The sequence below is a fragment of the Panthera pardus genome, unplaced genomic scaffold, assembly GCF_024362965.1.
Source record: "Panthera pardus isolate Hobbes unplaced genomic scaffold, ASM2436296v1 HiC_scaffold_7, whole genome shotgun sequence".
Classification (NCBI taxonomy): domain Eukaryota; kingdom Metazoa; phylum Chordata; class Mammalia; order Carnivora; family Felidae; genus Panthera; species Panthera pardus.
The window spans coordinates 61788136-61813639 of record NW_026527002.1 but is presented as its reverse complement, the minus strand read 5'-3'; the positions used below and the strand labels follow the sequence as shown (position 1 = coordinate 61813639).

The window sequence follows — 25504 nt, the reverse complement described above, 5'->3', positions numbered from 1 at the left end:
TTTTTTCTTCCTTCCTCCCTTCCCGCTGCTCCCCCCCACCCCCGGTGTAACTTATATATAATAAAAAGTGCAAATTGTAAATGTACAGGTCAATAAAATTTTATACATGTGTAGCCTCATGTAAACCTCACTCAGCTCATGACGTAGAATATTTCTGTCATTACTATAATCCCTCGTACCTCCTCCCAGTTGATTATCTTCAGAGTGAACCACTATTCTGAATTACTGTGATAGATTTTTTTTTAATTCTTTTGTGTATGGCTTTTTTCACTTAATATTTTCTCAATAAGATTTATCCATGTTTTCAAGTATCACTGTGGTCTGTGGTTTTTCATTAATGAATAATATCTCATTGTGCGAATATTTCCTAATTTCTCTATTCCATTGCTAAGAGACATTGGATGATTTCCAATTTGGAACTGTTTTGAATAAAGCTGCTGTGAACAGTCTTGCACATGTCTTCATGAAACGAGTACTCATTTCCATACGGAGGAATGGAATTTCTGGGTCTTAGGTATATTCAGCTTAATAGGTACTAAAAGGCTGTTAAGAGTAATTATTTCAGCTTACGCTTTGACCAGCTGTTCATGATAGTTCATACCATCCATATGCTTGTCAACACTTGGTATTGTTAGTGCTGTAATTTTAGCCATTCTAGGAGAGTTTTAAAAATAGTTAAAATAAGTCAACTTTAAAGTACATAAAAGAAAGTTTAGGTTCAAGCAGAGGACCATTAATTTTACAGAGTTTATTAGAGTACCACAAATAGAAAATAGTAAAGGATTTGTTACACTGATATTTCTGTAAATATAAGACCAAGATCACCTTTCTTAGCCTCCTTCAAGGTGTTTGGTGAGTATACATACTCCTGGCCTCACCCCCAGTCCACTGAGTCAGAATTCCTGTCCCTGAATTCTGCGTGTGTACCAAATCCCTTGTTAACTGTTACAGACCTTAAGGTTTGTATGTACAACACTACATACATACTTAAATGACGGAAACCTCAAATGGCAACTGAGAAACACTGAGTTAAATCTATGTTGACTGTTCTAGAGGCTAACAATTGAGGTTATCTCAAATCAGGACAGCCTCAGAAAATTTCAGCCACTCTTGGTATCAGGTGTCTAACATACGAGTAGTTAGAATTCCAGAAGGAAAAGAGGGAATGAAGCCAAGGGAATTTTTAAATTTTTTTCAGGAGGCCGAGAATTGTCTAAAATTAGCACAGGCACCAAACCACATATCCCAGAAGGTCCTAGAACACCAAGTAGAATAAATACCAAAAATCAACAAAACGTATCACACTGAGACCTATCCTGTTGCAAAATCAACAAAACGTATCACACTGAGACCTATCCTGTTGCTAAAGACCAAATGCAATATACTGTCTGTATTCCAAAGACATGGAAGCATTTTTGTCATTGATCACCCATGGCCTTCTGAATTCCGGTTATAGGTTCTTCTAGTAGGAGGGATAGGTTCTTCTCTTGCTCTTCCACCTCATCAGAACTTTCTCCCATTTGTTTCTCATTGTGCACTTGACTGTATTAGTTCATGATAGGCCTGTCAAATGCCAGTCTTTAAAGTTGACCCCTTAAGGTCATTTTCTCCAAATATTCACAACTTATTTTTAGAAACTGTTTTTTGTTGTTTTTAATTTAATAATGGCATCTCTTACTAGGTCCTTACTGTGGGTCATGTACTAGCTGTATATGTATATCATCTCTTTAATCTGCATTCTCATGGCAACCTTATTAAAGAAATACTATTTTTTTTAATACATGTAGAAACTGATGATAAAAGAACTTCAAATATTGTTCAAATTTCCCAAGCAAACAAGTAAAACAGCCAGTATTGAAACCCAGGCAATTGGACTTCAAAACTGCTACTTTTTTTCCTATCTTTATTGAGCTATAATCAGCAAATAAAAATTGTACATATTTAAGATACATAACACGATATTTTGATATATGTACGTGAGGGAAGAAAAACTACTCTTAATCATCTCAATTTTTTTAAAAAATGCCACCACCAGAGAGATTGTGTATGTGATACTTCTGAAATTATACCAGACCCTAGTCTCCATTTCCACTGAGAATTATATCCCAATTTGCTCAACAGGTTAGGGCACAATTTACCTCTTTACCTTTGTTTTCATTAGCCCAGTTGCGCAGCGACCTGGTTGAAATGAACAAACTCTTGAATTCTGAGCATTGCCTTAAAGGAAAGGGCAGGCTGGAGTGTGGGTGCAGTGCACCCACACAGGCAGATGCTAGCCTCAGTGTTTGTGTGGAGAAACACGATACCTCAGGAGAGAAGCTTTGTACCCACTCCCCAGTGCAGGGTGTGTGGGTGGACTCTTGATTCGGATTCTGATCAACTTCAGAGGTTGCTCACCAGCAAGTTTTACTATGTTTTCTGGCATGCTTCTCCTTTTAAGTGGCTTACAGCAACTAGTTAGTACCGTACTTTTTTTTAATGATGAAAAGACAATAAAAGATCAACAAGACCATGCCTTACAAAAGATTTATATTGTTAAAGGTCACACGGTGAGATCTGAAGAAGCTTACGATTTGGGGGTGATTCTAATGTGATTATCTTGGTAAATGCCAGCATCCGCCCTGTTGTGCTTTATCAGCCTGAGCCCAGGCTCCTGTATCTTCTCCCTCCCCAGCACACTCAGAAGAATGTGTACTACTAACCTTTGCTCTTTGCTAGAAGAGAAAGCAGATTTCTAAGGGTTAAGTTACATTCCTTAGATGAAAGGTTGGCGTTTTGCACACAATAATATCCTTTAGCCTTTGACCCCTCTGGCTTTTCTGGCTGTAAGTTCCCTATAAACCCCAATCCCTGGACACTTTGTCCTTGTGGAAATCCCAGGCCTTGCCTCTCAAAGTTTTATCTCCTTGATGTTTCGGTGTTACGTTGTTTGCCTCTCCTCTGCATCTTACATATTTCTCTCTGATATTTTGATCCGTGAGGACTTGCCTTTGATTAAGGGCTCTGATCCTTAAATGTTCTGTTTTACTTTCTCCACTTTTTCAGAAGATTGGAGGCACCTTGGGTGACCAGACATCTCTGGCATATTGAATCTGGGTGTCGAATGCATATACTTTCTTTGATAGATGACCTAATAAGCCTTTTCCATCTCTAATTTCAGTGATTTTGTAATACTGAATTATTTCTTTTTGTGAGCATACAATTTTCTTCCCCTCTTAACTTTCCTGTGTTGTATAGGTTTTCATAATTACATGCAGAGGGTTGTTTAGAATCTAATCTCGGAAACATGTGCCTTTTTTCTTATGGCAAGACAAGGAAATGGAGCTTCATAAATCAGAATAGTGAGCTTAAAATATAATTTATAAGGAACAAATAAAGGAAATGTAAATCATGCTCAAGAAAGGCTCACTTTCATCTTAAAAGTTGGAATGAAAAATCATGTGGCTACATTTGTAAGTGATGAAAAGACATGCTGAAAATAAAATCTCAAGGTTAAATGAAGAAAGCACATTTAGTGTGTATCTGAACAATCCTGATATCTTTAAAACTTTTGTTTCTGCGTGCATGTGTGTGTGCGTGCATGCATGCGTGTGATCCCAGCAATGGACCTCCTGACTTAGCTCATTTAAAAGGTGAATTCTTATGGGTTCTGACTTCTGCGTCTTCACAAGCTTTTAATATTTTAAATAAAGCCTAGAGCTGTAATCAATCCAAAAAAATATGGCACCTTGGGCAAAAAGGAACCTGGGAGACTGTTGCTTTACTATGAAAGAAAGTCTGGAAGAAATGTTAATAAATTCAAAGTTTCAGATGTGTCCAGTTTGCACACCCCTCTGATTAAGGGAGAACTCTAGGAACATTCAAAAAGCACATATGTTCTTTTTGTTAGAAGCAAGATACAAATATGATCCAGGTGGCTTGGGTTAGGATGGTGTGCCGAAAAATACAACCCAAACCAAGAGAAACTTGATGTTCGAACACAGATTTAGGATTTGAGACCCAACAACTCCGTAAAGTCGTTTCTCAGGATGGTATCCTCTAATTAATTCTTCAGTTTAGGCACATTTTGGAGCTATTCTTCACCATAATAGTGAAGTTGTAACGTTTGACATCTTTATGTAGAAGACTTAATTTAACCGATACAGTTTTCATTGAATTCAAGCTGTTGATGTTATGATAGCAATACATTTATCAGTTAGAAGATGGTTTTTCTATCTCACTTGTTTTTAGTGGCTGTTCAGTATTCATTGGAATCAGCCCTTCCTTCTGACAGAGGCTGTCTCCTGGCTTGTGAGGGCGTATGTTCTCACAGACACAACATGGTGGAGTGTGTGTTGATTTACAGATTTTTGTAGCTGAAGGCATGTATTCTGCTATGCTCCATTACTCTGCATGCAGAGGAAAACATTTTGATTGTAAAAGCAAGCTTACTTCAGTTGTTGAGAAGATGGACCTTTTGCATGGGCAAAAGGACAATGCTGCATTTCCCTGTAGCTTTGCTATTTCTGATGGACCTAATTTGTTTTTTTAGGTGTCTCCCGATTTAAAGAAACCCATTATACCAAACCCAAATTTACACAATGAGGAATCAGTGAGTCTCACTGATTGTTTTTGTTATTCTTTTACCAAATCCACATTTTTATAAGAAATTTGCTCAAATTAATGTGTGGCATAGTGATGAAAAGTCCAGGGTTTGAAAACTCCAGTGGTCCCAGGAGTGACTCAAGGTATCAGCTCTAACAGCTGGGAAGTCTTTGTCAGGATTCTTCATCTCTCTGGGCTTTAGTTTTCTCCTCTGAAAAATGAGAGAAATCGTGCCTGCCTGTGAAAATACAATGAGGAAGTTCATGTCCAACACTCTTCATGGTGGTCGGCATATAGCAAGCCTTCAGTAAGATGGATCTTACATAGGTTTCCATGTATGCAAGAAAGTATGCGTATGTGTGTGTGTTTATACCTATGTATTTTATGTTCAGATACATAACGTGCTATGATTATTTAGTGTTACCAGTGTTTTATGGAAAACGAGGCACACTTAGAAAATCAATAGATGGTGTGCACGTGGAATTTTTAGCAGATTTATCTTGCTAATTATCTATTGTAGAGGCCACTCTTAAAATTCATTTTCATTCCCTGCACACACACCTACTAACAATGGAGGTAGATGACCTAGAAGTGTGCTGGCCGGTACAGCGAAGCCCCCAGGGCTGTTTTAAAGTCACCACAGACAACATGTGATGTTTATTTCAGAGAATCGATCAGGTACCCTTTGCCTGGTGAAACCCTGTGAGAGTTTCATGTCCCCAGAAAGCAGGCTCAGAGGAGAAGATCTGCATGTTGGAAGTGTCTTGGGTGTTATCCTTTTGTTCAGCATCTATGGAGGAAGTGAAAGAAGCAGGTTGGGCAGAGGGAGAAGTCAGGTTGTGATTCAGTCACGATAAGACCACGGTCAGTCCCACCTCTGGGGTTGTTCCAAGCTGGGGGTGGGTTACCTTGGGAGCCTGGGTCTTTATACCTTCTTCCCCAACTGTCCACCAGGCATTGGATGCAGGCTGCTCTCAGGAAGAGGGGCATGACCTTGGGCTAAGTGGCTCTTCTCAGCTCAGGTTTAAAGAAAGGTTGACACCAGGCAACACTCCCTTGTAGGGAGTTTCCTCTTTTAAGTTTATATGAAGAGAAAGGCCAGGCTACAGAATAGGAGGAAGAGATGAGTTTTGGAATTGAAAAATAATAATTGAAAATTCTATCCCTTGCTACCCATGTGATCGTAGTTATTCAAATTCTCAAACCCCATTTTCATCCTTTTAAAAATGGGGATAATAATTGAACCTGTCCAGAGGGCTGTCCCAAAGAATAAATTGAAGAATGAGAAATTGTTCATTTATACCTAGCTCCTCATAATGGTCCAATAAATAAAGATGTTTTTATTATTGATAATGATCATGTTAACGGTTTGTGGCTCCATCTCCGTGCAACTCTGTACCTTTGTCTGTTGGGCCAAACAAAAGCTATCTAGCCTAGGAGGAGAGTTCAGTGATTGAGTGGCCTGAAGTATTATCCCTTCCCTCTTCTTCACATAGTTGTACGCCTAGGGTTCCTTCCTATACATCAAGGACCTTCCATTTCAGTAAGTCACATGTTCCAGTGACCACACTTAGACTTCTCAGCATTCGGCACCAATGGCCCCTTCTCTTTCTTGAACCACACTCCTCCTCATTCTCCCACCTTTCTTTCCAAGTCTCCAGCCACTCCTTAGAGGTGTCCCTGTTGGCTCATCTCACTGGTCTACCCACTTAATGCTAGAGTTCCTCAAAGACTCAGTCTTAGGGCCACTACCCTGTTCATGCTTCGTTTCTCTTCGACTGTGGGTTTGCATGTCAACTCTATGATGGGGGCTCCACGCTAAACCCCAGACCTGACCTTTGTTTAGAGCATGTACACCTACATGCCAACTTTACATTTTTGTTGAATATCTCATAGTTCAGATTTATTGCCTATCTTCACCAGAATTATTGATCTTTTCCCTTGAATTTGCTCACTCAATATGCCCCACACCACCAACTGCACTTTATTCTATTGTTCAAACCAGAAATACTGGGATCATCCTTAACAGTCCCTTCTCTTCTGCCTCAAATACCTAATCTACCACCAAATCCTTTTGATTTTACATGCAACATGCACATTTTCCCATCAGCACCTCTCTAGAAAAAGCAACCACCATCTATGGGCTCAACAAAAGCTCCAGTCTCCTGACCAGTTTCTCTACTTCCAGATGTCACACCCTCAACTGAGACTATTTTGATAGCCAGAGAGAGCTTTAAAATATAAATTGTATCATGTCACTTCCCTGCTTGAAGCTCTACACGGACTCCTCTTGCACTTGCAGCAAATAATGAGATCCTTGATTTACCTCCAAGACCATGAATGATCCTGCCCTTGGCTGCCCCTCTGTCTTCCTCTTGAACTCCTGGCCTCTGCCCTTCCCACAAACCCACCTCATTGGCTTTCTTGCCTTCTCTGAAAGCAATACTCCACAGAATATTGTGCATTTTTTCCTTTGCCACATTTTTTCCTTTCACTCTTTTACTCTTGTCTTTTTCATCCTTCATCTCTTAGCCTTAAGGCCCGTCACATTTGCTGTCACCCTACCTCAGTCTCACTTGGGTTTCTGCTGTTTCTCTCATGAAGAGCATTTTGGTTTCCTTTATTGAAAGTATTTATTTGGATGTCACTAAACAACTCTGTGAGCACAGAGACCACATAGACTGGATTCACCACGGCTTATACCCAGCATCTAGTCGAATGGGTGATGTTAGAAGATCATTAATTATTTATTAAATGAACACTGGACTTCGATTTTTTATAGATTAAAAAAATTGTTTTTAACATTTATTTATTTTTGAGAGACACAGAGCATGAGCAGGGAAGGCCAGAGAGAGAGGAAGACACAGAATCTAAAGCAGGTTCTAGGCTCTGAGCTTTCAGCACAGAGCCTGACACAGGGCTCAAACCCACAAACTGTGAGATCATGACCTGAGCTGAAGTCAGACACAACCTACTGAGCACCCAGCTGCCCCAACACTGGGCTTTTCTAAATAGAGTTATCATGAATTTGAATCAAGCATCCTGGTTCGAGTTTTTGCCCTGCCAATTACTAGCCATATGACTTTGAGCAAGTCACATCACTTTTCTGAACCTGTTTTCTTTTAAATGGGGATGATGCCATTTCTTCTCCCTTTCTCACAGGAGAAACTTATTCATTCATTTAGCAGCACTTTAATAAACTTCTACCAACTGCTGAGTGCTGGAGTTGCTCAGTTAAATGAAGCCCACATTCTCTTCATTAAAGAGCCCAGAGTTTAGAAGGGAAGACAGGCATTTGAACAAATTCATGATTATAATATAGTAAGTGTGAAGGTAGAAACCTATTTGAGGCACATCTTTAATCTGTATGTTTAATTTGAAAGAAATGTGTTGAGCCAGATACTGTACTAGGCATTTTCAAATGTATTACCTGTTTAACTTGCACACAGAAAACTCCAAGTGACCAAAATCATTATTCCCATTTTACAGATGAGGAAACTGTGACTCAGTGGCATTAAGCAAGCTGTCCAGGTTCATAGCACCCATGTATGGAGGCACCAGGCTTCAAACCCAAACATTGTACTACAAGTTTAGGTCCCTACCCCCTCCCCAGAAATTAACATGATTAGAGTATAAGTTATTAATTACATTATTGCTAAAAGAATGAACTAATATTGAACTAAAAATTTTATAACCAAATCTAAGTCAGAAGGAAAAAAATCATACCAAAGAATCTCACTTTTTCCTTCAACTTCCTCTGTTTTTCCAACTTATTTGGGGTCTATTTTGATTATCATTTGTAACTGATTATAAAGAGTTCAGTATCGATTATAGCATGCCTTTATTCGTACCCACAGTGAACAAAGTGTTACTTACAACAAAAATTTGAAATTTGAAACCTTTCAAGGTTGGAGAACCCTTGTACATGGCCGTCCCAGAACACTGGCTCTAGTGTGCTTGTTGGAGAAAACCCAAGTTGACCTTGTTTTGTTTCTTTCCAAGTAATTCTTGAAATGTCTCATTGCAACTTAGAGCTCTTTAGGAAAAAATATCAATTTGAGATTACTTTAAATATCTTATAAAGTGGAATTATAAAAAGGGAAATTAAGGGGAAAAAAGGGAAATTGAGGGCAGCGAAGTAATTTGAGTCCTCAGGCAGAGGTTGAGTAACAATGAGCAAAGGTATGTGCTACTTAAGTGTTGGTATTTGTAGTTAGCGTGGAGATGCCATACATTTCACCTGTGAGAACAGAGGAGCCACACTGCTGATCATAGGCTCACCTGTGACTAGTCCTCAGTCTTAGGACTGATCATCATCTTCCATTGCTAACCTCTATTGAAAGCTTACATGTGTCAGGCACGGTGCTAAGTGCTTTCGTGTATCATCTCATTTATTCTTTATAAATATTTCCATGATAGAGGTACCCTTATCATACCCACTGATAGGATGGAAAAATGAACTTGCCTAAATCAGCTTAAGTAACTTGCTTAAAGTAGTGTGTCATGTAAGCAGTAGAGACATGATTTGTACTCAAGCATCTGACTCTATGGGTTATGCCCTTAATCATTGTAAAGCCATTTGTCCATGCTGTGACAGCCATCCAGTGCCCCTTCCCCGGTGCTGCCACTCTTCAGGAGTGATCAAACTCATCACAGCATGAGCCCTTCTCTCATTCTGTTCTTCCCACCTTTCTCTCGCTCTAGCATTATAATCTCTGAGCTGAAAGAAAGAATAAGAGAAGAAAGCTGTTATCCATTCTTGTTTCCAGCCCCACAATCATTAGCACCATCAGCAGCCTGGACTATTGGATGGCTGTTGCAAGCCTACAGGTCTTTTTGCAAAGTCAAGGTATTGGCATTGCAGACATAGGAAAAGCTAGTCAATTCAAATGTCCGTGACAATGCAACATGGGACTGCTTTCCTTAGGGTCTGCCACATTCTCTAACTTCAGTTTCCTTTGACAGAGTTCATTGTCATACTGTCCAAATATTATTTCACTAGTTTATCAAATAGTTTCCTGGATGTTGATAGTATATAAATGAAAAGATATACCTTTGCTTTAAGGACATTTAAGTCAGGAAATAGAAATCCTTACTGTAGCACTTACCAGCTATATTTTACCTTCCAAAGGTGAGGTTGCAAAGGGAGTCAGGGGGCACTTTCTGAGAAAGACAGGCCTGAGGCAGCCCTTTAAGCCGATCAGATAAGAAAAGAGGGAAGTCATTAGAAGGGGAAATGTATGGAGACATAGACATAGATAAACGAGACTGAGAATCTGTTCACATTGCTTATCTTAATATAACTTTTAGTGATAATAACCTATTGACATCAAATTTTGGGCTTCAAGCTTGATGAACTTATTTTTACTCCCTTTTGGAGGACAAAAGAACATTATGTTGATGTTCATTTTCATTATTTCTTCAGCAGCGAAGCAGTGTCAGCCAGTGTTAGTCAATGTTTATGGTCTTGGTTCCCTCAAATTTTAGTCACTTATCAGATAAGGAAACTTCAGTCAACTTTTTTTTTTTTTTTTTTTTTACTCCACTAGGCCCCTTAAGTTAAATGTCATTTGAAGTGCTATGGTTATGGGCTCAAGACATTTCAACATCAAATACATGGAACTTTTTACTTGTAGAACTGGGTTGGGATCCCCATTCTGCTATGTGGTTGCTTTGCTGCTTTATCACTATGAACTTCCGTTTCCTCATTTTTAAAATGGAGTTAAGAGTACTTTCCAGGGTGCTTTGTGGATTAAATGGGACAATGAATGGAAAAAGGTCTGACACATAGTAGGTGCTTTTCCCAAAAGTAAGTTTTGTGTTGGTTTGCCTTCTCACCCACCAGAGTCCCATGAACCTTCCATGCTGAGGATTAGTCTGTCTCTTGGAGATGAGCATTTTAAGAATCGGTTGCAAGCAAACCTCCGGATAAATGGTTCTTAAGCTGGGGATTTTGCCCTCCAGCAGACATTTGGCAAGACTCTAGAGACTATTTTGACTGGCCCAACTGGGAGCAGGTGCTATGGGCATCTAGAAGCCAGAGACTCTGCAAAACAGCCTGTTACACACAGGACACCTACCACCCCACAACAAAGAATCTAGCCTCAAATGTCAACAGTGCCAAAATTGACCAAGTTAAGCAGATAAGTTCCACTCTACTTGCATACCTTATTGATAGCTTTTGAAATTTGGCATGCAATAAATAGAATTTCATTTTCCTTGTTACCCTTCACTCCTGGTAAAGGATTTTAGCTGCCACCACGAGGTTCCATTTCCATCCTTTCAAGTAACCCCATCTGTTTTGGAGTGACCTACACCATGCCCCAGAGGATCTTGGGTGGGCTCCCTACCTTTCTTTCTTTCTTAAAGTGGCAACATTATTTCCTACTTGCTTACTTTCTTGGCTATTTAATCAGGACAACATGAGAAGAGAGGGTCTCATAGCACACCCAGAAACTGAAGCCTAACAAGGTATATCTTCACAGGGAAACAACCAGGCAGCTAATAACTGTTTAATCCAGCCCTGACTTTCAACTCCAAACTCAAGACCCCTTTCTTTCTACCAGAGCTTTCCTAATAGATCTTATGGTCCTCGTGGTCATTGCTATGGTTTTATTACATAATTGCTTTAAAGCTGTTTAATGCTTGCTGATCTTACATCACAGGTAATTTTTCATCTCCTCAAAGGCAGGAGTACTGTTTCCATGTCTTTTGCTGAATGTATCTGGAGCTGGGACGATACTCATTGCTTTTTCTACTAAAAAAATCCCTGATACTAATAAAGTTAAACATTTAAAAGTTTAAGGTAAAACAAATCCCTACATATCAAAAAGAGAAAGTCAAATAGCTTTAAAATTTTTTTTAACATTACTTTGGCTGTGAGTCACTAGTTCAAATTAATCTACATGGAGACGCCAGTATGCCCCGTGCCCGTCTTCAGCATATGAACACTATACGTGTTTGGCTGTTGTGGCCGTGAGCAGATTATCACAGGCTGGGAGGACACTTGTCAATAGAAATCTCAGGTGCTTCTTGGCAATTAATTTTAAAAGATGTCTAACGCAGAGTGGGTTGCTCACCTAGTGCACTCAATTAACAGAGAATCCCAAAACAATTCATACAAATGCTAATAAATAAAAGCAAGCATACCAAGAGGTTGGGTCTACCTATCAAAACCAGAAAAGACCTTGAAGGTTGTTTACGACATCATAAATCTTCAGCTATAGTCTCCGTTATGTTGGTACTAGATTTCTTTGCTTCAAAAATCTGCTCTGAGGTACAAGGGAAGTAATTACTGAGTCTTCCCAGGGACTGAAACAGAATCCCCAAACAAAATGTTTTAGAGTTTTCTTAAATTAATTTTTGAAGGGGATTTGGTAACTCTTCGTACTACCAACAACATAAAAGGATTTAACCTTTAATTTACTGTTTGAAAGATGTGCATTCCTCCAAAAAAAAATAGTGCAAGGCCACATTTTCAATCTGAAAAGCACTGTAATATAATTTCTTTCTGAGTTTATATTTCAGATGGGAAACAACATTATCCCAGTTTCTTCCCATTAGCATCATAAGTACGTGAATATATTCAACCAAAAAACTAGTTTGTCTAAAACAGTCTGTTTATCCCAGACTGGTTTAAAAAACAAAACAAAAAAATGTACAGTTCCCATCAGTATGGTAAATTACTTACAGTACTACAATGGAAATAAATGTCCATCAATCCTTCTCTTAAGCACAGAGAAGAGGCCTTCAATTAATGGCTAATCATTCTTAATGTAACCAAGTGAGTGACCAGGCTTGGCAGTGGGCTGTGCTCTCAGGTAGAAGTGAGAAGAGATTTATTGGTCTTGGAAGGTTTTGCACACGTTCTTGCCAGCAAATGAGGCAATAGTTTGGCTGACCTCAGAGTCCTTGTTAGCTCTGGTATTGGTGATTCGCAGTCACCTTTAGGAAATCAAGCACTGGGGTGGGGGCTACTTAAGAAGATGGATTTGCAAGGCACATCCAGGTTATAAAAACTGGAGGGGCCAGTTCAGACTAGTCTTCAACTACCTTTGGACTCAGTAGCTGTTAAATTAGAATAGGCTGTAGAGAATGGAATCTCAAAACTTGGAGTCTGTTCCTAAAGTCTGCTGAAACTCTGAAGGTGAGGTTGCCTGAATTACTTTCCATTGCGAGTGGGAGGGATGTGGGGGAGGGAAGGTTAAAAGTCAGATGTTGCAAGTGGCAACTTGTGAGCTGAATACGACCCATATACATGAATTGTTTGGCTCTCATAGTATGGGAAAATAATGGGCAAATATTAAATTGGGAGGATTCATAAAACTTCCAGATTTTCAGTTGTTGTCAATTTAAAAATAGTAGAAGAAGCAACACTTAGCCTGTATTCTAGCAGAGCAAAAATGGGTTGGAATTGCTCATTTTAGAAAATTAAAAAACCGGTGTCCAATAGGCTATGGTCCACCTAATCCCTGTTGTCCCTTAGAGTCGTTCTCTTCACACATCTGACAACATTTGAGTTTGTGACCTCTGGTCACAAATTGGATAAGGAGTTTGCTGGTGCATCAAATAGAAGTATGCAGTCAGATTTAAGGTGCATTCCAAACAATTTGTGAGGAATAAAGATAGCAGAATTTGCCAGTGATTAACTTTTGAAAGCCAATTATTGTAGAATAAGTTCAAATCATCCCTACTGGCCTACACCATCATGGGCTTTCTTGACATGGACATAAGAGGGACCGAGTAGGGACTCAACCATGCATTACACATGAGCTTTTATCTGTAAGTCAAGATTCCTTTGGGTGCAAATGGTATAAATGAGCTCAACTTGCTAACCTCTCCCACCCCAATATTGACTTACATATATGAGAAACCCAGGGGTATCTGACTTCAGGCAAGGCTGTATTCAGGAAATCTCATATTGTTATCTTCCTTTCTCATTCTTTTTTTGTTTTTCTCTCAGCTCTGCTCCCTCCGTTGGCTTAATTCTCTAGCAATTTCTCTCTGTATGTTGGCAAAGGTAGCCACCAACAGCAAATCTAGGCTTATGTTGTCCCTTGGGACATGATCTAAGAAAGAAAGAGACTTCTCTCTTAGAAACCATGGAAATTCTAGTGAATTTTAGCAATTCTGATGAATTCTAGTGCACATTACTAGAACCAGTATTACTTTCACCAATATTTATTTAGTGCCGACTTTGAGTTTGGCTCTAGCGAGGTGCTTGGAGACATCCATGAAGCCCTGATCTTCTGGATCTTACATTATGGGAGGAGGTGGAAGGGAATCAGAAAATGAAAAATAAACAGAATAAGCAGGAACATTATATAGTACTGTAGATGTGGAAAGTACTGCCGGGATTTTTTTTTTTTTTTTTTAATTATTTAAAGGCCCGTGGGGTGAGAAGGACCAGTTCCCAAAAGTCAAAAGAGATTCTTTTACCAGAAATTGGCAGGGGTACAATGTAGGCAAAAATGAGGTATTTATATTAGTCCTATAAATGGGAATGTTTTACAACTATGAACATCATCCCTTAAGTGCTGCTTTGGGGTGGACAGAGAAAGAAAAAGCCTGACTCATCTATAGGGTAGACATCATGAAATGGCATATAAGACCCCTCATGATGTGTTTCTTGCCTCAAGCTTCACATGCAACAATATCAAGTTTCTTGGAGTTCCCTAAATGCACCTTTTGGTTCTCAGATCCCTGTCTTAGTCTATGCTGTTCCCGGTGTCTTGAATGCCCTTCTCCCTCCTACTCATCCCCTTGGCTTTTGTGGGGGTTTTGGTTGTTGTTCAAGGACCCCAGCTAAGTTAGGCGCCCTTCCAGTAGGTTCTTAAAGAGCTTGTGTTTGTCCCTCCATGGGGAAATCATCGTCTTTTCTTCAGCCTACCTCCTAGTGACATAATATGTTCAGTTCTTGTACAGACTATGGTACAGACTATGTAGATAGTCTGTATGGTGGAGAGGATGAATCTGTTTAAAGGCTACTCTCAAAGACCACTCAGCCCCCTGTGATACTCCACCAAGTGAAGGCCATCACAGCCTTGAGTATCATGAAGTTATACCAGTGTTTGCACTCTCTGGCTTTAAGGCATCAGAGATGATGACCTTTTTCTGCTCCTTAGTCTCTTGCCTGCCCTACTGGTGCTCTCTACACAAGAACTGGCAGAAATGGGTTTGGGGGACACATAAGGTCTGTTTGAAGAATTCTTGGGTGGCAGGTTAGAGGGTGGTTAAGAGCATGGCCATTATGTATATTAGTATCTCACATCTGCAGCTTAGTAGGTATGTGACCTCCAGCTGGGTATAGTTGCTCTTAATCAGGTCTAGACAATAGTAGTATCTTCAGAGAACTGTTGAAAGTGAGGTAATCCATGTAAAACTCCCAGGACAGTGTTTAAAACTCCTAACAACTGTTCAGTAAATGTTTACTCTCATGATCATTGCTATGAAGAGGAGGAAGCATTCTCAGCCAGCCAAAGAATTATAGGACCTTTATTGCATGAGCTTAGTGTTCATGTTTGCAAAGGACATGTATATGTCATTTGATGCTCAGACACTATGAAATAGTGTCATTTTCATCCCCATTACAGACATGAGAAAACTAAGACCCAAATAATGCTTGCTTAGGCATTTATACCTTTTAGCTCCCAGTTCCATGCTGTTGCCATTATAGCTCTCTCTGTCTTTCTTTGTTCCAGATATCCCAACTTTGAAATGATGGTGAGATGGAGATTCAAGGATCCAGGCTGTGGGATGCTGGCTCTGTGTCCAGCAACCATCACTGGTTGCTCTTGACCAGCCAGGAGTGGGGTAGGGCTAGGGACATCTACCTGATGCTTGATAGGGGACTTTACCTGAGAGCAAGTTTGGAGCTAACGCAGGGCACAAATGACCCTTTCTCTGGGGAGCTGTAAGTGACCTCTATTTCTAGCAGAAAGGAGGCCCTGTAGGACAGCCTCTTCTCTGGGAAAATGGGCAGTCCCCACCCACTTACAGTGGCACTGAGACTTCCCAGTAGGGTAGGGCCTGAAGCCACATCCTTTGTGCTCCTGGCAGCTTACCCAGAAATTTCCACTTGTGCCCTCTGGCATATAATCGTCCATCTTGAATAGGTGTGACAGGGCTTCTGTTACAGTTCTCTGAGCAGAAGGTAGGAGACACCTGAACTAGGGACCAAAGACCAGATTGGGCCTAAAGGTCAGAGACACGTATCCAGACCTGCCTTCCCCCCTTTTCCTGTGTGGCTTTCGTCAGTTCCCCCTCTGAGCCTCAATTTTCTATGAGGAACACGATAAATTTCGTGCCATCTTCCAAAGTCTCAAATATTCCTTCCTGCTTATGGTAGAGTGAATGATGGCCACCCAGAGGTAGGAAGTCCTGATCCCTGGAACTGGTAAATGCTTACCTTATAAAGAAATAGTCCCCAAACATGTGGTCTTCACATGAAGAGATTATCCAGGATTATTTTAGTGGACCCTAAATCAAATCACAAGCATGCTTACTAGAGAGAAGCAGAGTGAAAGGACACACACGGAGAAGAACGTAATGTGAAGATACAGACAGATTAGAGTGACATGGCCACCAGCAAAGGGATGCTGGAAGCCAGCAAAAGCTAGAAGTTTCAAGAACCAATTGTCCCTTTCAGCTTCCAAGGGGAGTGTAACCCTGCTGACACTTTGATTTCAGCCCAGGGAAATGGATGCTGGACTTCTGGCTTCCAGAGCTACGTGGAAATACATTTCTGCTGTGTTAAATTCCCCCGTTTGCAGTCTGTTACAGCGACTATAGGAAATGAGTACACTGCTCTCTGTGTCCATGACCTGTCATCCATTCTTGCTGCCTATCTGCCCATCGAGGCTTACAGTCCCACTTGGTGCCTGTTGAAAAGAAGCACAAGACACTTGTCTTTTCTTTAAACCCGCAGGAAAGCAAAGTACTCATTTAGCGTCAAGTTCCCTATTCCTTTTTACTTGGCATCTGCGGTCACCACCAACACAATACAGCCTCCACCCTCTGCTATTTTCAGTTTCACATCGTCCTGGGAGTCAGTTTCCAGCCAAGTCTCTTCATCAGAAAAGATAGTAATTTAATGACCTTGAGATCATCAGTATGTGAGTAAAGAAGAGAACATTCATTTAGTAGAACTAAATGTATTCATTCAATAAATATTTCTTGAGCATTGCATGTAGCCATAGGGAGTAAGTGACAGTAGGGAAGCTGACGGCAAAGATACTGACTCTTATGGAGCTGGCATTGTGGTGGGCCACGCTTGATAAAGCTTTCACGTATATGCTAAAGCTTACATTGCAGCAAAGTACTAATTTTCCAGGCCCGTTAGCAGGGCATCAGATCCACGTTTCTGCTGGGTGAACTTTCTCATTGAATATTCCCTGGCTTGAGCTTCTGCAGAGGGTCCTAGGTAACATTTTTAGCACTGAAACCATTGTTGGGGGTCAAGCAGTACAGAACTTGGGTCATAATGGGTTTCTCGTGTTTCTCTAAATTCCACTGGGATGTGCTCATGCGCACCTTGCCCCAGTCAGCTCAGAGATTTGGGATCGGAGAAGAATGTTGAAGGATTGAAAGCACTACAGGGAAGAAGGAAGAGTATTCTAATCATCCTCCTTTGTTTCATTCTGTTCTTTTCATCACTTCTCTATATCCCAGATGACTTCAAGAGAAGAAAATAGCACTGACACTACCATGATTTCCTTTGCCTCTAACACACCTCTCTCCAAGTAGTGACTCAACTTCCTGTGCTGAAATGGTGCCCCCCTCCCATCTCACACTGAAAACCTGCATCATCTTTGAGGTCTGCCTTTTGCTCACACCCCGCTTCTAGGTGTCACAGTTCAGAATTCTACTACTTATGACTTCTTCTCCTCCACCCTCGTCCAAGGCACCAGCACCTCATGGTTTGACTACCATGGCAGTGTGCTCACTCTTCCCACTCTTCCTTACCTCCCCCCCTCCACACCCCCAGTCCGTTCTCCACATCGTGACCAGAGGAATTCAGTACATGAGATCCCACCCACGTCATCCCTTGCTCAAAATTTCCCATATTCAGAATAAAATCCAAAGTCCTCACCAAGGCCTAGGAGACCCTGTGTGATCTGACACCTGCCTTCTTTCAGGCCTCATTTCTTATTTTTCTCTCATCTACTCTGCCCTAGTGACGCTAGCCTTCCTGCCATTCCTCTGATTGCTTTGACACTTCTGGATGCTCCACTGTCACCTCTTGAGGGAGGTCTTGCCTCTCCACCCAAACTACGAAGTGCCATCCTTCCAGTAGGGGTCCCTGCATGTCAGTTCATTTGTAAATTGTCTGCCTCTCACACTAAATGGTAAGCTCCATGAAGACAGAAGATACTGCTCCTCTCCACAGCCTCAGTACCCAGAATAATGTCAGGCATACAGTGGTGCTCAATAAATGCTTAATAAAGGAAAGAAGTAAAAGGTCAGCATATGATCAGTGTGAAGGGCTTTAAGTCTTTTCCAACTCTAAGAACCTAGCAGCCTGCATTAATGAAATACCATTTATAACCGGTTTGGAGTATCAGGACATTTAGTTGGTGTTCCTCTTTTGATACTGAATTGATTTTTCTCGATTCCTCCTCCGTCTAGACAACTGACTGCAGAGCAAGGTGCCCAACACACTCTCGGGAGAAAAGGCGGGGAATGTAAAAGCCATAACAGCACGCCTCTGTCTGCACGTTCTCTGTCTGCAATAGTGGTATCCCTTTTCATCCCTGGGTTGCTGGACTTCTTAAAAAATCTTTGCTTTATCCAATGGTCTTGGTCTGACTAACGCTTACTCACTCCCAAAGTCCTAGGTTAAATATTCTTTACTCAAAGACTGCTTCCTGGACCAAGTTAGGTCACCCAGTTCTGTGATCTCCTATTTGTTCTTTCTTAGGACTTCTCACATACGTGTAAACATTTATCATTTACTGCCTGCCTTGCTATTCTGAAGGCACCAAGATTGGCCCTGTCTGTCCTGTTCATTATACTCAAAGTGAATAACAAAGTGACAGGGACATAGTGGGTGCTCAGTAAGTGTTGAATTAACAATTGGATATTAATGCTAAGCAACAAAAAGTGACAATATACGTTGCAAAAATAAAATGTGGTTGTTGATTGACGACTTAACACTTTCCTGACACCAGCATCAGAAGCAGATCCACTTTTATTTGGATACTATTTTGTGGTCACTATTTTGTAGTCAGGTGGTGGGACAGGCAGTTAATGGGACTTTTCCTGCTGAAAATGATCTAATTATTGGGCAGATTTTTCAGAACCGTGGACCTTCCATCCAAGAAAGACAGTGAGTCAGATTTTGTTCATAACATCCTCAGCGTACAGATCATGATCTGTTTTTTTTTTTTAATTTTTTTTTTAACGTTTATTTATTTTTGAGACAGAGAGAGACAGAGCGTGAACAGGGGAGGGGCAGAGAGAGAGGGAGACACAGAATCCGAAACAGGCTCCAGGCTCTGAGCTGTCAGCACAGAGTCCGACGCGGGGCTCGAACTCACAGACCGTGAGATTCATGATCTGTTTTAAAAGTTGTTTTATCAGTAAATTCTTCTATACAATTTCCCCATAATCTCCCTTCTTGTGATCTAAGCCTTTTGGTTTCCTCCCAAAGAAGAGAAAGCACAACTGAAGGTATAGTAGGAGGAATTCGGAAAAGCTCTTGTGGTTTTTTTTTTTTTTTTTTTTATCAACTTCTCAATTTTCCTTCCTACAAGATGGAAATAATAACATCTATTTCCTCAGGATTTGGATAAAACCGTTTGAACAGCTGAGTATTTAACATGTGATGTGTTGATAGGCACTATTGTTTGTACCACAAAGTCTTCAATGCACAGATTTTTATAGCTATTGGAATTTTGTAACTTGCGTTTTCAGAGCTGAGGCTGTTAACCCACCCGAGTAGGAGATAACATTCTGATAGGGCTTTTAGCTACACTTTGACCAGTCAGGTACATTACTGGAAAGGCTGAGGCTACAGGTCCTCGGGGGGCCACCAAAGAGAGAAGCTGAGCTATGCACACTGGAACAAAATCCTCACTCTGACTTACTGCACTGTGCTCTAGTGGCAGACCAGCCGACTTACCGTGACCGAACCCCCGTGTGTGTTACCATTGCCTCAGCGGAGCTGGCTCCTGAATGTCACAGCTTGTGAAGCCACAGCTCAGTTAATTGCTGAAAGGAACAGAAATAAGGATGGGTGATCTACGTGAGATGTTGAGAAGGATTTAGATCATCTGAACTTCAGGGATTTTTTTTCCTATACACTATTTGTAAGTTGAGAACACGTATAGAGAGTTGGAGGTCTTATTTGGAAGTGGGTTATCCACATAAAGGCTGCCAGATCCCATTCTGTAGTTTTCTAATGGAACTTCAGGACCAAGGTCTGACAGTGAGGAGAGCATTTGATGGCAGGGCTGTCCTGGAAGCCTGGGACTTGGGCTCACCACCCCCTTAGTTCTCTACCTTTTAGTATGTCACTGCCCAGAAATTAGGAAAGGGAATCTGAATCCATTGGTTGATTTCTTAAAAATATGTTAAATTTCAGTCAAAAGACCAGTTGTTGCTCTAACAAATGACCACGAACTTCGTGGTATAAAGCCACACAAGTTTACTGTGTTCCAGTTTTAGAGCTTAGAAGTCCAAAATGAGTCTTACGGAAAAATCACAGTTTTGGTAGAGATGCTTCCTCATGGTGAATATGAGAGAGAATCCATGTCCTTGTCTTTTACAGCTTCTAGAAGCATGAATTCCTTGACTTGCGGCTACCTCACTCTGACTTCTGCCTTCATTATCACAACTCTGTCTATGACGCTCCTGTCTCTTTCACTTATAAATACCTGTGTCATTAGATAGGACTCACCTACTAATGCCAGATAATCTCCCGTCTTGAGACCCTTACCATAATCACACCTACAAAGTCCCTTTTGTCACATAAGGTAACAAATTCACGGGTCCCAGAGGTGAAGACATGGACATCTTGGGAGGGGAGGGCGTTATTCTATCACAGGAGACTACCAGAACTACTTGAGTCTGTGTATGCTCTTCGTTTCCTTTCTCATGGCCACCACGAGCTGCCTGGTGTTACCAAGCCTCAGTGTAGCTACCTCGGATTCCTTTCCCCTTGCCTCTCCTTCCTCTTCCACACGTCGATTTTTTTTTTTTTAATTTTTTTTTTCCAACGTTTTTTATTTATTTTTGGGACAGAGAGAAACAGAGCATGAACGGGGGAGGGGCAGAGAGAGAGGGAGACACAGAATCGGAAACAGGCTCCAGGCTCCGAGCCATCAGCCCAGAGCCTGACGCGGGGCTCGAACTCACGGACCGCGAGATCGTGACCTGGCTGAAGTCGGACGCTTAACCGACTGTGCCACCCAGGCGCCCCAACGTCGATTTTACTGAAGCTTCAGAACACCACAGCTCACTGCACTCACTTTCTTGCCAGGCACTGGTCCAAAGCCACGTCTGTCTTGGTGTAGTTCTTATCAGTGCCGCTCATCAAATATTTCTCTCCGTTTCCTGACACATGCCAGAAGCCATGTGTGAACCTGTGTGGGTGGGAAAGTTCATGGGATTAGTTCCAGCCTATGATTTGTAAATGACCTCTAGGCTGAGCCTTTTGTTGATGCTATGAGACCTTTTAATATCTTCTCTTTTCCCTTTGCTACAATAATCAACGTTCAAGGTGGACGGACTTGCATTTGATGTGCACACTAAACAGGAAGTAAACCGTATTGCAGCCACTGATATTTGGGGATCATTTGTTACTGTAACATGTTACCTAACATCCCACCTGATGCATTTAGCAAGGGCTAAAGGGAGGTAAAAAGAGCAAACGAAATAGATTGTTCCTACCTGGTTCTTTCCATTTGCCTGTCTCTCTTGTCCCAGGCCACATACACTTCCCTATTTCTCTGATGAAAATGTCTGTGAACCCCACCTTGTGGCTGTGGGGTTTCTACTCTGAGGAGGTAGAGAACTTATTTTCTGAAGTGCATATGATAATACACCCAAAGATAGACCATTGATCACAAGTAGTTGACTCTCCCTCAGTTGAAATGAGAAAGGTGTGCAGGTACGACGAGGGAGTGCTTGGGAAGCGGAAGACCAGGCAGACCTCCTGGGGAAAGAGGGGTTGGAAGGAAACCAGGCCAGGCTGCCCAGGACCCCGGGTGTCTGCACACTGCAGGCTCTTCCACCCGGGGGCTCCTGGTTTTGCAATCTTTAGATGCCCTCACTCACCCTGCTTCCCTCACCCATCAGGCTGCTGCAGCCCTTGCCTTGGGCCAGAGATTGGGATTAAGCTTTAGCTCCCACCAGCTGGAGATGGATCTCTAGCCCAGCACGAGGGCTGCAATGCCTGCAGGTGACTGCCTACAGATTAAAACTGGAACTTTAAATGCATGTTTCACAGAAACATTATTGTAACCCGGGTGAAACATTGGTGGAGTTTCTCTATAACCACACATACAGCATCCAGGTCTTCCGCTGGGCTCCTGTGGGCCAGCCTCAGGCAGGACCCATCACCCGACGAAGTGCGTTGTTTCTATGGAAACCTGCAATCTGTGTCCAAAATACCCAGGTTAAAATTTTGCGATTTTATTTAACTCAGTGTGTTTTCAGTTGAGGATTGCCAAAATTAGATGAAAATTGGGGTTCTTTTTTTTAAATTTGTGTGTTTTCTTTATCTGGATTATCAATTCTTCTTGTCAGTAAGAATAATCGAGGACCCTCTCTTCTAAATTATCTGTTTGGAAGGAAACTACTATTATGGCAGGGTTAGCCAAAACGAAGATGGAAATCCTTTCCAGCCATTGTTCATTTGCTTTTTCTTTTATTTCTTGAAACCCTGCAGGGCGAGCCCTGCTGAGACTCACTGACAAAAAGCTTGAGCGAATGGGGATTGCCCAGGAAAACCTCCGGCAGCACATCTTACAACAGGTGCTCCAGCTGAAGGTGCGAGAAGAAGTCAGAAACCTACAGTTACTCACACAAGGTACCCCGCTGCTGCCTCGTGGGTGGATATAAGGGGAAGATGGGAAGAAAGAAACCATTCCCATCATGACAAAGGGGAGCCAGAGAGAAACTATTGTTTTTTTGCAGAATTGCTTTTATTTAAAAAAAAAAAAAAAAAGGATATAGATGTAAAGGCCACTTCCCTCCTTTTCATAGGGAAACTTCTCTTTTTCATAGGTCACTGGGGGAAGGATGCACAAACAAATAATGAGCAAATGGAAATATCTCGTGACCTAGTTTCAAGGACATCACATATAGCTGTATGGGATGTGCCCTGCACAACCTAGAGATACAGATACAGTTGCACCCCCTAGAGTTGTACAGTGCAGCCCAAGCTCTCTTAGTCTGACTACCAGTTCTGAGGGGGCCTTGGAATTTGCGTGATTCCATAGTTCATACGATCATGATACAAGTAGGATTTTTGTTATGTTTCATGTTACTTTGCTTTTCACTAACTAATGGGAGGAAAACATTTTAAAGGTATGTGTCTGTGTATATATACACGTATGAACACATACACTCTTTAGAGATTTTTGAGAATGCTATTTGGCATCCTGAAAATAGAATCACTTAAAAAATTTTTAATGTTTATTTATTTTTGAGAGACAGAGAGAGAGAGACAGAGCATGAGCAGGGGAGGGGCAGAGAGAGAGGGAGACACAGAATCCAAAGCAAGCTCCAGGCTCTAAGCTGTCAGCCCGGAGCCCAACGTGGGGCTCGAACTCACGAACTATAAGATCACGACGTGAGCCGAAGTCAGACACTTAACTGACTAAGCTGCCCAGGCGCCCCGGTAGAATCACTTTTTAAAAATAGACTGTAGAGAATTTAAGCCTGGGATATTATGACCATGTAATTCTAAATAAGGATCATTAATAAATTCAATATATTGGGAACACTGGAGAGGACTCAAGTGACAGAATAAAGCTAGAATTTGAAGAAAAGTTTTAAGTTAATGCTGTATGTAATTTGCGTGTCTACATAAGATTTGGTTGCTATCAATGTCCACTGGCTATAACCCTTTATTTATTTTAATGTCCATTATACATCGTTGTGAAAGGATGATAAAATATGTGTTTTTGAGAGCCTGGGGTATTTTTCAATCTGTAGAATATTGTAATTGCATGCATACTGATATTGGAGAAATCTGGGTCAGCCAACTTTCGTGTTATTGCATTTAGATTATAACCCAGTAATAGACCATTTGCCTAGAGAAAGCGATGTACTGCCTGAAGATGACCGCTCTTCAAGGATGAATACAGACTTTGAGTGATACGAAAACAGTGTGTTTATTTGATACGCATTATTCGCATTTGTCTCCAGAGGTATCCAGTGGTAAATTTATAGGTACAAGTACACTGAGTGATTTAAATCTGAATCTGACATCCTGATATACTTTTTGGTTTCTTTGAAGAAGTAAATAGAGATTCAGAGATTTATTACAAGAAAGTCCATCCCCAGTGCTATTTATAAAACTGAAAAATTATGAACAGCCTAGAGCTTCAGCAATATGGAAAGAAACAAGTAAGTCTGCTGAAACTCATGAGATAAAATACAATGCAGTCATTAGAATGAAATCTTCACAAAATATTTGACAACATGGGGAAGTGCTCAAGAAGTAGTAGGAAGTGGCGGGGGGGGGAAGACCATGTAAAAATTTCGTATTTACAATATGAACCAAATTTCTTAGAAAGAACATATTTTTATTGTACACAGAAAAAGGGATGCCAGTGAATGTGCCAATATTTTGATAATGGTTCTCTGTAGGTGGTGGGATCGTGGGTGATTTTATTTTTTTTAATATATTTTCCAAGTTTTCTAGTTTGAATCTGTATTATGGTTATAATCAGAAAACACATGCACATTTTTAAACTTCAATCACGTGTATCGTTCTGCCAGGTTCTGTTCAGCGTCAGGCTTCCTCTTCTCTTTTGTTTTCCTCCTGTGATGATATGTAGAAAATGAGACCTAAACTCCTCCCATGTGCCTTGGACTCTTTTTTTTTCCCCTCTGCTACTGTCAGCCTGCAGTGTGTTTGCTTTGCAAAATCATTTTCTACAGCTTTCATTGCCCTAGATGCATAATATATAAGATTTTTCCTGAGATACTACTCAAGTCTATTAAGCTAAATATATGTTTGTGTTCTGGGAAGGTAATGCTAAGTTCAGCCTTTTCAATTCAGTTCTTGTCACTTTCTTTAGCTTTGAAAAGCTGTGCCTTTTGCATTCTCTCATTCCACTCCTTTTAGGAGAGATCACGTTCTCCAGCTCTTCGATATTTTGTCTGCACTCATATTACCTTTTTTATTGCTTGTCCTTTACATGTTAATGTTCAGACTCATTTCATGCCAGGCAGACTTTAGAAAATCTATAGCCTTAGTGAAATGATGGTTTCTTTTTGAAAAACACAAAACAAAAAAAAATTGACAAGTTGTTTTTAATCACTGATAATAGAAGTTCTAAAGACAGCTGGGGTAGGCTTAAAATATTTGGGGTCTATGTTGGCTATAATAAAAATTGGAACACTATTCCACCCAAGTTATCTGACTGGCATAACATACATATTGTATGGAAATTCACCATAAGAATGATACGTGGTTCAGTATTGAATATTTGATTCTTTATCTCTGCAAATATTAATCAGTAAGAAATAATATGCTGGATAAGTACAAACAAAGATTATAGAATGCTACATAACTTTTAGAAATCCCTGAACATGTTTCTAAAGGAAACAGTGGATAATTAAGCCTACTTTTCCAACTTTTTGATGGCTGTTTTAAAACTGGCTTAAGCTATTGATTCTATACACACAGTTGGTCAGGAGCCATGTAACCGTTTTAGGACTAAGACGGTCTCAAAAGGACTATGAG

General features: G+C 40.8%; 1 protein-coding gene across 6 annotated transcripts in view; it reads left to right on the top strand.

Annotated features, from left to right (window-relative positions):
- SAMD12 (sterile alpha motif domain containing 12) overlaps window positions 1-25504 on the top strand; it is a 382200-nt gene that overhangs the window by 197998 nt on the left and 158698 nt on the right. For 4 of the 6 annotated variants that reach the window (XM_019459978.2, XM_019459977.2, XM_053896125.1 and 1 more), the window contains exon 4: window positions 22475-22615. The exons of 1 other annotated variant lie outside the window; for it this stretch is intronic. In XM_019459978.2, coding sequence (XP_019315523.1) covers window positions 22475-22615 — 141 coding nt within the window. Of the gene's footprint in view, window positions 1-22474; window positions 22616-25504 lie in introns of those variants that run through there. One more of the 6 variants, XM_053896129.1, reaches the window with a different exon arrangement.